The sequence below is a fragment of the Tursiops truncatus genome, chromosome 6 (genome assembly GCF_011762595.2).
Source record: "Tursiops truncatus isolate mTurTru1 chromosome 6, mTurTru1.mat.Y, whole genome shotgun sequence".
Taxonomy (NCBI): Eukaryota; Metazoa; Chordata; class Mammalia; order Artiodactyla; family Delphinidae; genus Tursiops; species Tursiops truncatus.
Genome location: NC_047039.1, coordinates 113756237 through 113769938, shown reverse-complemented (window position 1 = coordinate 113769938; position 13702 = coordinate 113756237). Strand labels below are relative to the sequence as shown.

The 13702-nt window shown below is 63.2% G+C and overlaps 1 protein-coding gene across 1 annotated transcript in view; it reads right to left on the bottom strand.

Annotated features, from left to right (window-relative positions):
- Window positions 1–13463, bottom strand: part of KCNT1 (potassium sodium-activated channel subfamily T member 1) — a 67659-nt gene extending 54196 nt beyond the window's left edge. Inside the window, exons 1-2 of the mRNA XM_073806794.1 lie at window positions 13333–13463; window positions 4638–4796 (exon numbers count right to left, since the gene is read on the bottom strand). Of these exons, the coding sequence (XP_073662895.1) occupies window positions 4638–4732 (95 nt within the window). The 5' untranslated portion in view covers window positions 4733–4796; window positions 13333–13463. The remainder of the gene's footprint in view (window positions 1–4637; window positions 4797–13332) is intronic.
- Window positions 13464–13702: the final 239 nt, after the last annotated feature.

Sequence of the window (13702 nt, the reverse complement as noted above, 5' to 3'; positions counted from 1 at the left end):
TGCAGGCAAATAAGCCCCAGGCCCGGAAAGTGCTAGAAAGATGGATATAAATCTTACCCCCTTGGGACAAAGCACACAGAATCGGACAGGACCTGAGCCTTTCCTTGGTCTAATCATGCAGACAGAGGAAAGTGAGTCCCCAAGAGACACAGGGACACTGAGAGAGCCGCCTGGCGGCGTCCGGGTGAGCTCCCAGTGTCCATGCACCCAGCGCGCTCGCCACTGTTCTGTCTATGGTTTAAAGTCAGAAACTGCAGAGACGGAGGCAGACGGGAGAAGGCAGAAGGCGCCCAGCTGCGGAGGACGTGGGCGGATCCCGGGAGGAGGTGAAGGACCCTGGGCTCAGATGGGAGGGAGCTGAGGTGAGCACAAGCGTTTCAGGCCTGGGCTACGGAGAAAGCTGGGAGTGTTGGGGGCCAACTGGAGAGGCTGGTGTGAGGGCGGGCAGCCGTCCAGGGCGCAGAAGCAGCCGCCCCAGGGGTGACCAACTTACGCAGGGAGGGGGTCCGGGAGGACCCCCGGGCCTTGGGCCTGAACACCCAGGTGGCTGCTCTGGGTGGGGAGGAGCTGTGGGGGGAGGTGTGGCATCTGGCTTTAGACCCACACTCCGGGGTGCTGGACAACATGTCCCCCGCACCCCAGCACCATCCAGTCCTAGTCTGCATGGAGCAGAAGGTGGCAGGGGACCCCCAACCTGCCTGGGCCCCACCAGCCTGCGCCACCACCATTTCCCAGGTGGGCCGTGTCCTCCAAGGCCTTCAGGTCTGTGACGGACAGAGGCCCCTGGCCAGGATGGGGCTGGCATCCCACCTTTGCCCCATCCTGACTGCGGCTAAGCAGAAGCCAGGCCCTGGGAATTTAAAGGTAAAACCAGGGGCTTGAACTCAGCCCCCGCACAGGGAGAACCCAGGGGACCCCGGGGGGCTGGGCCTGCTCCAAAGGCACCTCTCTGAGCCCTGCCTGCCCCTCCCAGAGCCCAGCCCAGGGGTCGGAGGGTCCAGCCCTGGGGGCCATGGCTGCCAACAGTGGCTCCTGCAGGGCGGGGCAGGGGTCTGTCCTCAGGGCGCTGCCCGCAGCGCAGGCCTGCCTCCCCACTTCTCGGCTTGCTGGGTGAAACAACACGGGGTGCCGCTCACTCCCACAGCAGCAGCCAGGCTCCATCCTCTGCTGCTGGGAGCTCAGGGAAACACAGAACAGGGCCCTTCTGGGCAGCGCTCTAACCCTGGAGGCCTGGCCTCCTCACCTCCCTGCAGCCGCGCTGCCCCGGAGCCCCCAGAGGGGCGCACACACCTCCCCACCCCCCACCCCATCCCCCACTAGATGCCTGGGGGCGGGGGGGCACGGACCCTGACGTCACCTCCTGCTGTGGGCTGGGGTCCTGGACAGACAGGCAGCTGGGGAAAGCAGCTGGTCCCAGCACGCGGGCCAGGAGAACACCTGGCCAGGCCTTCTCACCTGTGGCTCTGCCCACCCCAGCCTTTGGCTGGTTCTAATCCTCGTGGGAGACGAGCCTGTGGTGGGACAGCCCGTGTCCCCCGCACCGCAGTGCAGAGAGGGTGTGAGGTGTGGCGGCTGGCTGGAGCCTCGTGTCCATGTTACAGACCAGGAAAGGAAGCAACACTTACAACGACCAAAGCCCCGTCTGCAAAGCCCTTTCCCGCTCCCCTCACAGCCGCCTCTTCCAGGCCAGGCCACCAGCAGCCCTCTGCAGGAGGCGGAGCGGGCGTGGGGGCTCACCGCCCAGCCAGGCCTGCAGCCCCTGAGCCCCACAGGGGGCCCTCAGAGCCCCAGGTCTATCCCCCAGGACCAGGTACACCAGGCGCACTGGAGGGTCCGCTGCGGACGGGGAGGGGCCTCCTGGAGCTGCCCCTTGGCTCCTGGGGCGAAGGGGCAGTGAGCTGACCCGGGACAGGGTAGGGAGCCCCGAGCCCCAGGCCTTGGAGGGTCCAGGTCTAGGGCTTCTGCCTAGAGCCCTGCTCCCCAGGAGCCCTGAGACCCGGCCACAGGCAGTGATGAGGGTCCCCTAGGACCCTGGCTTCCCCCTGAAGGTGGGCCAGTCCTGCCTCTGCCTGCCTCCTCGCTGCCCCCCTGCAAGAGGCTGGCCAGCAGTCTCCTTCGCGCACGCGGGCTGAGCCCCCCTCCCCCCAAGGCCACGGTGTGTGAGGCTGTGGTGACTCATGGCTGTGGCTTTATTCCCCTGGAGAACAGGAAGCCCACAGCCCTGGCCGCCTACCCACAGCCTGCCAGGAGTCGGGCAGCAGCGCCCCCGCTCACCCCACAGAGGCTGCCCCGGGGCGCGTGAGCGGGGCTGGAAAGGAGCCCAGGCAGCAGGGACCCGGGAGCGCGCGCGGGAGGGCAAGCACAGCTCTTCTCCCCGAACCCACGACGCCCCCCGTCTGCAGTGCCGATTCGCCCAGGCCACCGGCCCTTCCTCCTGCAGCCCCAGGACCCCGGCCCCGGCCCAGCCCCGGGTTCTGCGGGACTGTCCCTGAGGCACACGGAAGCACGGGGTGAGTGCACACGGCCCTGCTGGTGGGGCAGCCTGGCCTCCTTGGCCTCCAGCCTCTCGGGCCCTCCGGCTGCCCCACAGCCTCTCAGCCCCAGTGCCTGCTCCCTTCCCTCACCCGATGTACAGACACATCCTTACCACCTCTCCACAGTGCAGCACAGGGTCTCCACGCCTGCCCGGGGACCACGGGGGCCTGTCCTCTGGAGGACTCCCCCTACCCCCCCCCCACACATACACACACACAGCCCGTCTCTGAACACCATGGGCACACAAGCACAAAGTCCCTGGGCCCAGCACACGGGAGACTTTCCCCCTGAAAACAAGGCCGAGGAGAACAGAGACTGGGGGGTTGCCAGGAGCTGCAGGGCAGTGACTGCTCACGGGTACGAGGTTTCCGTCTGGGGTGACGGAATGCTCTGGAACTACATAGTGGTGATGATGCATATGTGCCAAATGTCACTTCATACTTTAGGTTTTTTTACTATATTTTTACCTAAATTACCTATATTTTACCACAATAACCCCCCCCCCCCCCCCCCCGCCAAGCCACAGGGTCCAGAGCACGGTGGAGGATTCAGTGCCAGCTTCCCATTTCCCAGGGGACAGGGACAGTTCCCTCCAGGCAGACACACGCCGCCCTTGGCTGACGGCAAGGACCTGCCATCCACTCCTAGAATCTAAGGGATGCGTCACTGCAGTTACATCAGCTGCAGTCACTGGTGTTTCTGGAGCATCTGGAGGCCCCAGGCCCACTCGGGGAGGTGGATGCCGTTTCCTGCCCGCCTATGAAAGAACCTCTGGGGCTGCTGTTATCGAGAATTAATCAAGTCCCGGCGGAGCAGGCTGGTGCTTCCTGGTGCTGACTCAGGAAGGTGCTGAGCTCACGTCTGGCTTAGAGAAGTGCTCAGCCTTGCCCTCCTCTGCCGCTGCCCACCCAGATAGCTAAGCGAACTCTTCACCGGGGCGTGTGTTTTCGGGTGGGTTTACCTATTACCACAGTACTCAGTCCGACAAGATAAAACTACACGGCCTTCATGTGCCCCTCTGCTGGGTTTGCACCCTTGGTTCTATGTGGGTGAAGCCCTTGGGTTCCATCTCTCCTCCTGATTCCACCTGGAGAATGCAGCTGAATGCTATGGGAGGTCTGGAAGGATATTCTGTTTCCGGCAGGCAGAATGGATTTTAAACTCACTTTCCACAAGTCTCACACACAGTCCTTACATACTGGCCTCCTCCACAAGCACGATTTCTTTCCCAGCTGCAGCCGCAGCAGTGGATTATTCTGAGAGCCTGATCTGTGCCCTGACGGATTTCAACCTCACGGACTTCATGTGCTAACTTGAATAATTACACTGTTGGGACAACTGCAGATTCACGAGCCCAGTTCAGGGCTTGGTGGGGAAGGAGACCCGCAGATACCGGGGCCCCTCCCCCAACACACTGCAAGGGAAGTGGTTCTGGTCCGAAGTCCCACAGGCTCCAGCGTGAGGCCCTGCACGCATAAAGAACTTCCCCCGAGGCTGACGGAGCTATGGTGCTGGGTGTTTACTGAGACAGCTATTTGGGGAAAGGGCAGAGAAAAGCAACATTCCTCCCAGCTTCCTGCCAGCCTCCTCAGCACATGAATTATTTCCAAGGGCTCGTTTTGCGGGTCCTTTGCCGAAAGACTCAAGTTCATTTTGCTTTGTGCCCCCCAGGAGAATCCGAGGTGAGGGCACGTTGTCATCCCTGGTAAGTGACCACAACATGAGCTCCCTTAATTAATAATAAATAACCACAGCCAGCGTCTGGAGGACGCCAGCCCTCAGCCAGCCTGCGGGGCTTCGCCACGTGGCGCTTCCGGCCCTGGCTTGTGCCCAAAATCAGCAGAGCTGCCAGCGGGACTGGGGGCCTGTGGGCAGAGCCGGGGAAGCTGGCCCGGGGATTGGTCTCTGGGACTCCCCAGCACAGAGCCTCCCGTCCCATCATCCAGGCTCCTCCCGGGAAAATGCTTCCCACCCTCCCCACCCCCCAACTTCTCCGGGTCCCGGAAACCCGGGAAAGTTGAAGGGCGCGGGCCCCAAGCAGCGCGGGCGCAGCGGCGGCCTTCAGCACCACGGACAACTCCGCGCGCCGACCCCCGCCCTACCTGTCGTCGTTCTGGAAGGACTGGTCGCCCAGCAGCAGGTCCCGGAAGCGGTACCGCGGTGGCAAGGGCACGAGCTCCGAGTCCAGGTCGCTCATCTTGAGGCTGGCGGTGTCCAGGAGCGCGCCGTCCCCGCGGCCGCCGTCCCCGGCGCCGGGCTGCCTGCGGGCACACGCCAGCGCCCCCTCAGCCTGCGCCCGCGCTCGGCGCGCAGGGCGGCCCCCGGCCAGCACAGCCACCACCGGCCCCGCCGCCCCCGGGCCCCCCGCCCCCGGCCCGCGCGCCCCGCCGCCCCCGGCCCGCCCCGTCCCCCCACGCGCCTGGCCGCGCAGCACAGCCCCGCCGCTGCGCCCACAGCTGCTGCCGGGCTGCGCGGCCCACTCGGAACAAAGCACCTCCAAGGCGTTGGGGAGGTCCACCACTGCCGATGGCAGGGTTAGGCGCTCACACCACCCCCGATGCCGCGGGGGCCGTGGAAGCCCTCCCGGCTCCCCCCACGCAGACTTTGCCAAAGCCGGCTGCTCAGCCTCCCTCAGGGCCCAGGACACCTAGCTCCCCCTCAAAGACCCCCTTCCAGACCCTCAGGCTGCTGGGCTCGGGGGAAGTGACCAGGAGGCTTAAGAAGAGGCCCTCATCTGCGGCCTCCCTGGGGCCGAGCAGCTCAGCTCGGATCAGAGCCTGCGAGGGGGTGTCAGCAGGGGAGGGCGGGATCCCTCTGAGCCCCTAGCTGTCCCTTTGCCCAGTGTCACCAGGATTCTGAGGCCACAGAGACCCCTGTCCCAATCACCGGGCAGTGGTAGAGCAGGGGTCACACCCGGTAAACCGGGAGGGTCCCTGGCGGTCTGCAGCCTCCTGGGGCACCGACACTCGTCTTCCGGGGCTCCTCCCCCTTCCCTGCCCCCATCCCCACACCCAGGTGAGCTCTGGCTGCAGTTACCCTCACGCAGCGAGGCTCCCAGTTTCCAGCGTCCAGGGCAGCAGCCCCCAGGGCCCTCTGGACATCACAACAGGCCCCCTCTGCCCTCCAAGTCAGAGGCTCACTAGCTACCCCTGGAGCTCCGCCACAACACAGGGTGCCGGATGCAGCAGGGCAGCTGCACGTCGGTAACTAGTTAACTAGTGGGGATTCTCAGAGGCCCCGGCCACCAGCGCAAGTGGGAGTCAGGTCAGACCCCGGGGACCCCCGGCCCTCTGGCAACCACCTGACCTTCCAGGTTGAGTCCAGCCCAAGGCCACACCTAGGTGCTGCCCCTCAGCGCCCGGTGGGACACCGGTGGGGAGGCAGGAGTTATAATATCCCCCCGCAGCCTCTGCCCGCTGGGCTGAGCCCTCACTCTCTCTTCTAAGAGCCAAGACCCCAGGGTCGGGGGAGCAGCACATCAGCTGTGACCCTTTAGTGGTGGACCTGGGAATGGCCTCCTGGGCCCCTTCTCAGTCACCACAGGAGGCAGGGCAGATGAGTTGGGGCGGGGGGGAGGTGGGCTCTCCCCACTGTCAAGCCCGTCCCCCCAAGGGACAGGAGGAGGACGGAGGAGCCCAGCTCAGCCTCTGGGCAGGTGCAGGGGTCTGCTGACTACACTCACTCCCACGCTGAAAAACCACGGGCAGGCTGCACGAGAGGCTGGGAGGCCAGGGCCACTCACCTGGAGCACGAGGTCCACGCGGGCGGGTGGGCACTATGGACCCCTCCTCGCCCTCCCCAACCTGGGAAGGGCAGACACATTCCCTGGGCCCCCACCGAGGGCCTGGCCCATGCCTCCCGACCCCCTGGACGAGCAGCAGGCATCAGCCCCCCATCCCACGGCCAGCGGGAGCTGCTCAACGACCGTCCCAGGCCAAGGCTGCGAGAGACCACGTGGGCCCAACACGCCTGCGTGCCGTCCTCCCGGGTCCCGGGGTCAACCCCGAGGATCTGGCAGCATTCGAGAAATAACATTTCCTTAATTGCATCAGCGTGGCTGCATGTTTTTCCTTAGTCACAAGCTGGTGGGGCCGTGGGTAGGGGCACGCAGGCGGGGGAACCACACGGGCCGAGGTTGGGGGCTGCGTCTTCTTGCTTTTGCCCCTTTCTTGCCAAAAGCCCCTTTCAATGGCAGAACCCCAAGAGGCTGCAGCTCCCCGGGCGTGGCTGCCTCTGACCCCCTCCCCACTCGGACCTGCTTTGGGTTTTCTCTCCTGGCCTCAAGGCCCGGACACGGCAGGGCCCGTGGAAGCGCTCGGAACCCAGGGCCGCTGTTTGCTGCAGGGGGACACAGCGGGGGTAGGAAGTGCACGAGGAGTCAGAAGGCCAGGCCCCTGCCCACACGCTGTGGCCTGGGCAGGATGAGGGGGGACGCTGCCCTTCTTCCCTGACGGTGCTGCTGGGACACTGGACACTGGAGTGAGCACACGGTGCAGAGCAGATGCCCCACAGGCCTCCTGGCATCCTGCCTCGTTGCACCAGCGGAGCCGAAAGCCCACATGAACCTGAGTGTTTGTTGTGCTGGCCGAGAACCAGGGCCCCAGGTCTCCGGGAACGGTGCCGCTTGCAGGAGGGAGGGGGCGGGCTGAGGCCTGTCTCCGAGCCCAAAGCCTTGTGTCGCTGAGAGCTCTTGGGCATGCGGGAGTGTGGGGGGTCCCATCCGCCTCGGAGCTGAGATGGTCCAGGTGGGGCGAAAGCAGGGCCCCACCTCGACCTCCTCGTCTCTCCTTCCCACTCCCTCTTCCCTGCGGGCCCAGAGGGGCCGGGAGGAAGTCTGGGACCCCCAAACCACGCCCATTACCCTTTCTGTTCTGTGTGCTGGCCACATGGAAGAACGGCCGATTTCTATGAGAACTCAGTGCTCCGGTGGCATAAAGAAGGCGTCCGGCTCCCCGGCCCTAGCTCGCCCTCAGGACAAGCATGGAACTTCATCTGTGCGACTCACCAACCCCTGCCGAGCCAGGGCAGAGCAGCCCCCTCCCAGGCGAGGCCTTGGGGACTCAGGGCCCGTCGGCGTAAACCCGCAGGCCCGGGGAGCCACCAAGGGTCCTGATGACTGAGCGGGCTCGCTCCTGCCCCATGAGTCCATGCTGGGTGGCCCCATGAAAGTCACTGCACCTCCCTGAGCCTCAGTTCCCTCATCTGTAGATGAACACCCTGACGCCGTCTACCTTTAGCGGGTGACCGTGAAGATGTAAGGAGACAGCAAGGTTGAGGTGTGCAGCGTGGTATCCAGCACACGGGTGCGTAATCCACGTCAGTTTTTAATCTGGGGCTGGTGAGCTAGCAGTTTGGCCAAATTCCAGTGGACGAAGGGTCTGACCCCAGGCGTCAGGTTCCTGGGATGGCCAGCTCCCCATCACGGTCTCCCCAGTTTGGCCGGAGGCCCCTCTGGGGGCTTAGACTCGGATGCCGACCTACGGGATCCAACAAGGGAGGCTAAGGAGGAGAAAGGAAACCAACACCCGGCACACATGGCGGGAAGTCATCTCCCAGTTTGATGCACACGTGCTCGCGCGCCCTGACCCTCCGGGCCCAGGGGAGGGAGAGCCAGGGCCCCAGCACCGAGGGCCAGCCGTGTGCCAGGCACTGCAAATGCAGCATGTGGCACAGAATCCTCAGAACCCCGCGTGCAGCCAGGACTCCCCGTCCCTCCGACGGGAGGTGAGGACCTCTGGGCTCACACAGCCTAGGAAGAGGCCCACAAAGTGGGGCGTGGGGAAGCCAGGTACACCTGATATGGGGCCGTCCTGTTTACCAGCAGCTGCACTGCCTACAGGCGGCCAAGGAGAACCCCTCTGAGGGCCAGGACTCCTGCTTCCCTTCCCTCCCAAATCCGCCCCCTTGGTGGTCAAGGAGTCAAGCACAGCTGAGGAGGGTAAAGTGGTCAAAAACCTGCTTCTCCGGCCAAAGGCCCCAGGCCCCAGTAGTCGCACAAGTTCCGCCACCTCAGTCAAACCATTCCAAAGCTCAGAAACAGAAGCGACTTTGCTTATTCTCCTAATCCCATCACCCAAATCAAGTGCAGACAACACCAACGTATACAGGAGACAATCTCCCTTAATACTCTAGGTGCAAAAATCCTAAGGAAACTGTTACTAAATGGAACGCAGTAGTGCATAACAACACCGCACCAGCAATACCAGACAGGATTTATCTAAAAAAGAGTGCAACATACTTCACCACGCAAAGAAACTAAAGGAGGGCTTCCCTGGTGGCGCAATGGTTAAGGATCCGCCTGCCATGCAGGGGACACGGGTTCGATCCCTGGTCCGGGAATATCCCACGTGCCGTGGAGCAACTAAGCCCGTGCGCCACAACTACTGAGCCTGCGCTCTAGAGCTCGCGAGCCACAACTACTGAAGCCCGTGCGCCTAGAGCCCGTGCTCTGCAACAAGAGAAGCCACCGCAATGAGAAGCCCGCGCACCGCAACAAAGAGTAGCCCCAGCTCGCCGCAACTAGAGAAAGCCCGCACGTAGCAACGAAGACCCAATGCAGCCAAAACTAAATAAATAAATTTATTTAAAAAAAAGAAATTAAAGGAGAAAATCCATATGATCTTGTGAGTAGATGCAGAATAAAGATTTGTTAAGACCCCCAAACCCATTAATACATTAGATATAGGGGGAGATGTTCCTAATTTGATTAACAACAACCAAAAAAAATCCAGGCAATGGTGGAATCCTGGAGGCATTCCCGCTCCAGTTGGGAACACAAGAGTCTGCCCACCACGATGGGCGTCCTCGGCTCCCACTGAGACGAAGCAAAGAGTAAGAGAAGGAAGAGATGGGGCTCTCACTGTCTGCAGCAGGCATCACCGTTTGCCAGGAAAACCCAAGAAAATCAGTTGAAACCTATTAGAACAAATGAGAGCATCTAACGGGGTCACACAAACCCAAGGCAGGAGCGACAAGGCAGCATCACGGGAGGGAGGGCCTGCTCACGGCAGCCGTGCGAACTCAGGAACCGGGGCCCCACTTGCCACCGGCCTCCAGGACCACTCAGAGCAACGGCCCACCGCTCTCCGGCGCTCTCACCGACAGCAGGAGGGGGTCGTGCTCCCAGAGCTCAGCAACCCTCCTCCAGGGGAAGAGGCAAAGCTGATGAGCTCCCGCCAATGCACACACGCATCTTCTCAGAACCTGTTTCCGAGATTCCCGCTGAAGGACAAATATGCGAGACCTGCCAGGACAGGTGTAAGAGGAAAACAGAGAAGGGACGGGCCTTGCCAGCTGTCAGGGCTAATTTACAGCTCCAGCAACGGGATCTCTAGGGCTTGGTACGAGAGAGAACACAGAGCAAGGGAATTCAAGAGAGAAAGGAGGCCTCGGGAGGGACATCAGTAAGTCAGTGCTGCTGTTGGAATGAGAGCAGCCCAACCCATCCTCAGGGCCTCTCACGGGAGGCTCACAACATCCTGTGTGGTGGGAATGGCGTCCCCCCAGTTTGCTGACGGGGAAACAGACGCCACAGAACTGAAGTAACTCAGCTACCTGGGCAGGGCCAGTGCCGGAGCTCAGGTACTCTCAGTGGCTACGCCATCCGGCCGCGGGCCTTCCGTCAGCTAAAGAAAGACCCCAGCTCACAGCCCCCAAACGAGGAGGAGCCTGGAAGAGAATGCAGGGCAAAGATGCGTGGGGTCCAGAAGCTTCTTGTTCAGCAGGACAGACGTATCAATGCTTCCACGTGGGAACAAGACGCTTTTATTTAAAGACACGCTGATGAAACGGAAGAACAGTGAGAGAAATCAGGTCGGTGCAAGGATGCCTGCAAGTCACGCAGGAAAGACAGACAGGCAGGAGGAGGCAAAGGACGAACGAACAGCAGCTCAAAGAAGAGAAAACAAAACAAAAAAGTCAACTGACACACACGTGAAGGACCTGCTGCCTCCCCGGCCACTAGAGAGACAGCCCAGCAAGTACCATGATGGCGGGGGGGGGACTCTCTGACCCCGAGACTCCAGCTGGGACACCCTCCTCTGTGCCTAGGACGCTGGGCACAGACCCTAGCTTCACGATGACCCTGCAGAAGGCCCGGACGTGTGCTACGCAGGACATGCTGCGCTGTGAACACGCAGGTCCCAGTGACCCGAGTGGACACGTCTCTACAAAAGAGCAGCCCTCTCAAAGGATCCCGTTTAGGTTAAAAACGAAACAATCTGCTTGGAGAGGAGCCCAGTGAGACGGGGCTTTCTCTAGCTGCCTGGCTCATACCAGCTGTGCAGGATGTCCCCACCGCACAGTGACAGCTCGGCGGGTGTGGGGGTGGCGAACGGTGAGCTAAGGGCTGTGCCTCAACCTTGCTGCTACACCAGGAGACGTACCGAGCAAGGCTTGAGTTACTGGACGTGAGAAGCGCCAGGACGACCTTCCTCTCCCCACGCATCACCAGGCTGCAGCCGCAGCCCCAGCCCTTGTCCTGGGCCCAGCCACGGGCCGGTCTCTGGGGAGGAAGGGCATATGACATCCTGGCGAAATGTCCCTTCTCCCCCCAAGGCTCCTTTATAAAGGAGTCCAGATTGCTTGCAATGCTCAAGCCAACCCGGAGCAGGACTGAGGGACACCCCCTCAGGCTCAAAGACGCGCGCTCTCCCCTCAGACGCATCCTTCAGTAGCTCACCCTCGGTTCAAAATTTCCAAGGAAACTGGAGACCTACGACTGACAGAGGGATGGGGGATGTGTGCACGTGCATGCACATGCGTGGGTGCGCATGGACCCGTGCGTGCCTGCGTGCACACGCATGCGCACGCATCCCTGCCCAGTGCCCCGCAGGGGAGTCCTGCAGACGTCACAGCACCACCAGGGTCGGGGAGCGTCAGTCGAGCGCTGGGCTGGGTGCCCGCGGAAGCAGAAAACCGCCGAATCCCTCTGCTGACCGCAACACCCACCATAATAAAAAGGCCAAGCTGCTCAAGCCGCCTAGAGCTGGCGGGGTGCACATCTGGGGAGGGACCACCCTCTCCCTCGGCGAGGAGCCTTTGAGTCAACGCCGTGGACGGCTGCTCGCCGCCGTCTCCGAGCTGCATCAGATCCCAGAGGGGAAGCTCAGAACACGTCGTCGTCGTGCCAAACTCAAGCTGGAGAGCTATCGAAACAGACACTTCATGGCAGCTCCCCCCGGCACAAAGCCAGCCAGAGGACAGCGAGGAGGGGCCCGGTGGCCGTGTGGCCACGGGGCCTTGGGCGTGGCCACGGGGGCGCCATCCCCACCCCGGGCCTTCCCCAAGCCGTGGGCCCGCCCCCAGACACAGGGGAGGCAGAAGCCACGGGGATCGCAGTTCCCACCCTCCCGGCCGCCCACCTGGGCTTGGATACACCTCTGGGGAGAGCCCATGCTGCACGCCCCTGCGGGGGACGCGGTGTGCCCGGGGCCCTCAGTGCCGGGCAGCGAGCCCACGTCCAGATGGCACACCCAGCGCTCAGCCCCTGGGTGCACGCCCCCAGGCTGGGTGCGTGGCGGCCACTGGGAGGTGCCGGGGGAGGCCTGGGCCGAGCTGCGGGGGGCTGAGGCAGAAGGCTGCCCTGTGTGCCCCACCCCCACAGCCGTGGGACTGGGCACCACCGTGGCCCTGCTCAGCCACCAGGCTCCAAGGGCTGGCACAGCCTGCAGGGGCGCTCTGGGCCCTGCCTGGAAGCTGAGGCCCAGGTGGGGACACCCTGCCCACACCGCACACCCGGCAGGTCCCTCTCCTTAGAGCCTCACGTCCCAGAGAATCCAGCTCCCCGGCTGGTCTCCCTGTCCTTTGTCCTGTGACATCTGCCAGTACCTCCAGGGTCACCTCTCCCAACACCCTGGGGGCCCCCATGTCTGCCAGATGGGGTGAAATTCCGCACTCGCCTGGCACCTGGGGCCTCCGTCCCTGATTTAAGACTCGGAGCTCTTCCCAAGATCAGACACCTGCCGAGAGGTGTCCAGCAGCAACCTCTGGCCCAGCAGCCAGGGTCTCTGTGAAGACGGCTGAAGGCTCACGTGGGGCCTCCCCCGGGGCGGGAGGCTGTCCTATGGGCAGGAGGGGGGTTTCTGGTCACGTCATCGTCAACGTGCAGGGCAGCATCCCAGGCCCGCAAGGCTGGCACTGCAGGGTGGCCTCCAGGGCTCACTGCCCCATGCAGGACAAGCTGGCCACAGCCAGAGAGACTGCACACACCCCCTGTGGGAAGTCTAAATCGCAGAGCAGACCTCTTGGGAAAGGCCTTTCCAGGAACCCCAGCCCGGAGCTGGCCTACTGACCCTGCTTCGTCCTCTGCAAATGGTTTAAACTTGCCAGCGTCTAGTACGGGCCTCGGCTACGGGCCAGGCCTCCCCATCCCCGAGCACCGTAGGAGGAAGAGGTTTTGGTGAACATGGGTGGCCCATCCGCACACACAGCCCACAGAGTTCCCACGACTCCTTTAAAACCGCCCGTGTCATCAGGCGCTGCCCCTGGGCCAGCACCCATCTCGGGGCTCCACCCAGGGGCTCCACACACCCGGGCACAGCCTGCAAATCCCCACATCCTCGGGGACGGAAGGAGAAGCCTCAGGGCAGAGTTCATGATTCAGTCACGAAACCCTCTAACAAAGCACGACTCCTGCCGAAGCAGGAAACCCGGGGTTAGTCAGACACACGGACAGGCTGGGACGCCCGTGGGAACGGTGGACGGAGCCCGCACGAGCGCACAGATGGCACCCATGGACCCGCGCTGGACACAAGCCGAGCTCCGAGCGGGTGCCCCACCCCATCCCTGCTCACTCACCTCCGTCCTCCCGAGCTGTGGCCGTAGCCACCCCGGGCCGAAGGCGACCCCCAAGTTCCCTCTGGCCCCCAGACCAGGAAGCTGTCCCTCCTGCCGGACAAGACTGGCCTGCACCTCGGGCCTTGGGAACCTTTTCCCACGGACCCTGGGCCACTTCCTGCTGCCCCGCAGGCACCGCTCCCTAATATGGGCCGGGAGGGCTGGCCGTGACCTCCAGCCAGACATGCACCCTGGCGGGATGCCAGCCCTAGATCTGCGCCTTCCACCCTTGGGGCCCAGAGGGTCCCATGCTGGCCCTGGGTAGGCAGGGCTGTCGGGGGACCAGGAGGTTCCAGTGGGAAGGCGCAAAGCTAGGACTCTGGTTTCCAGG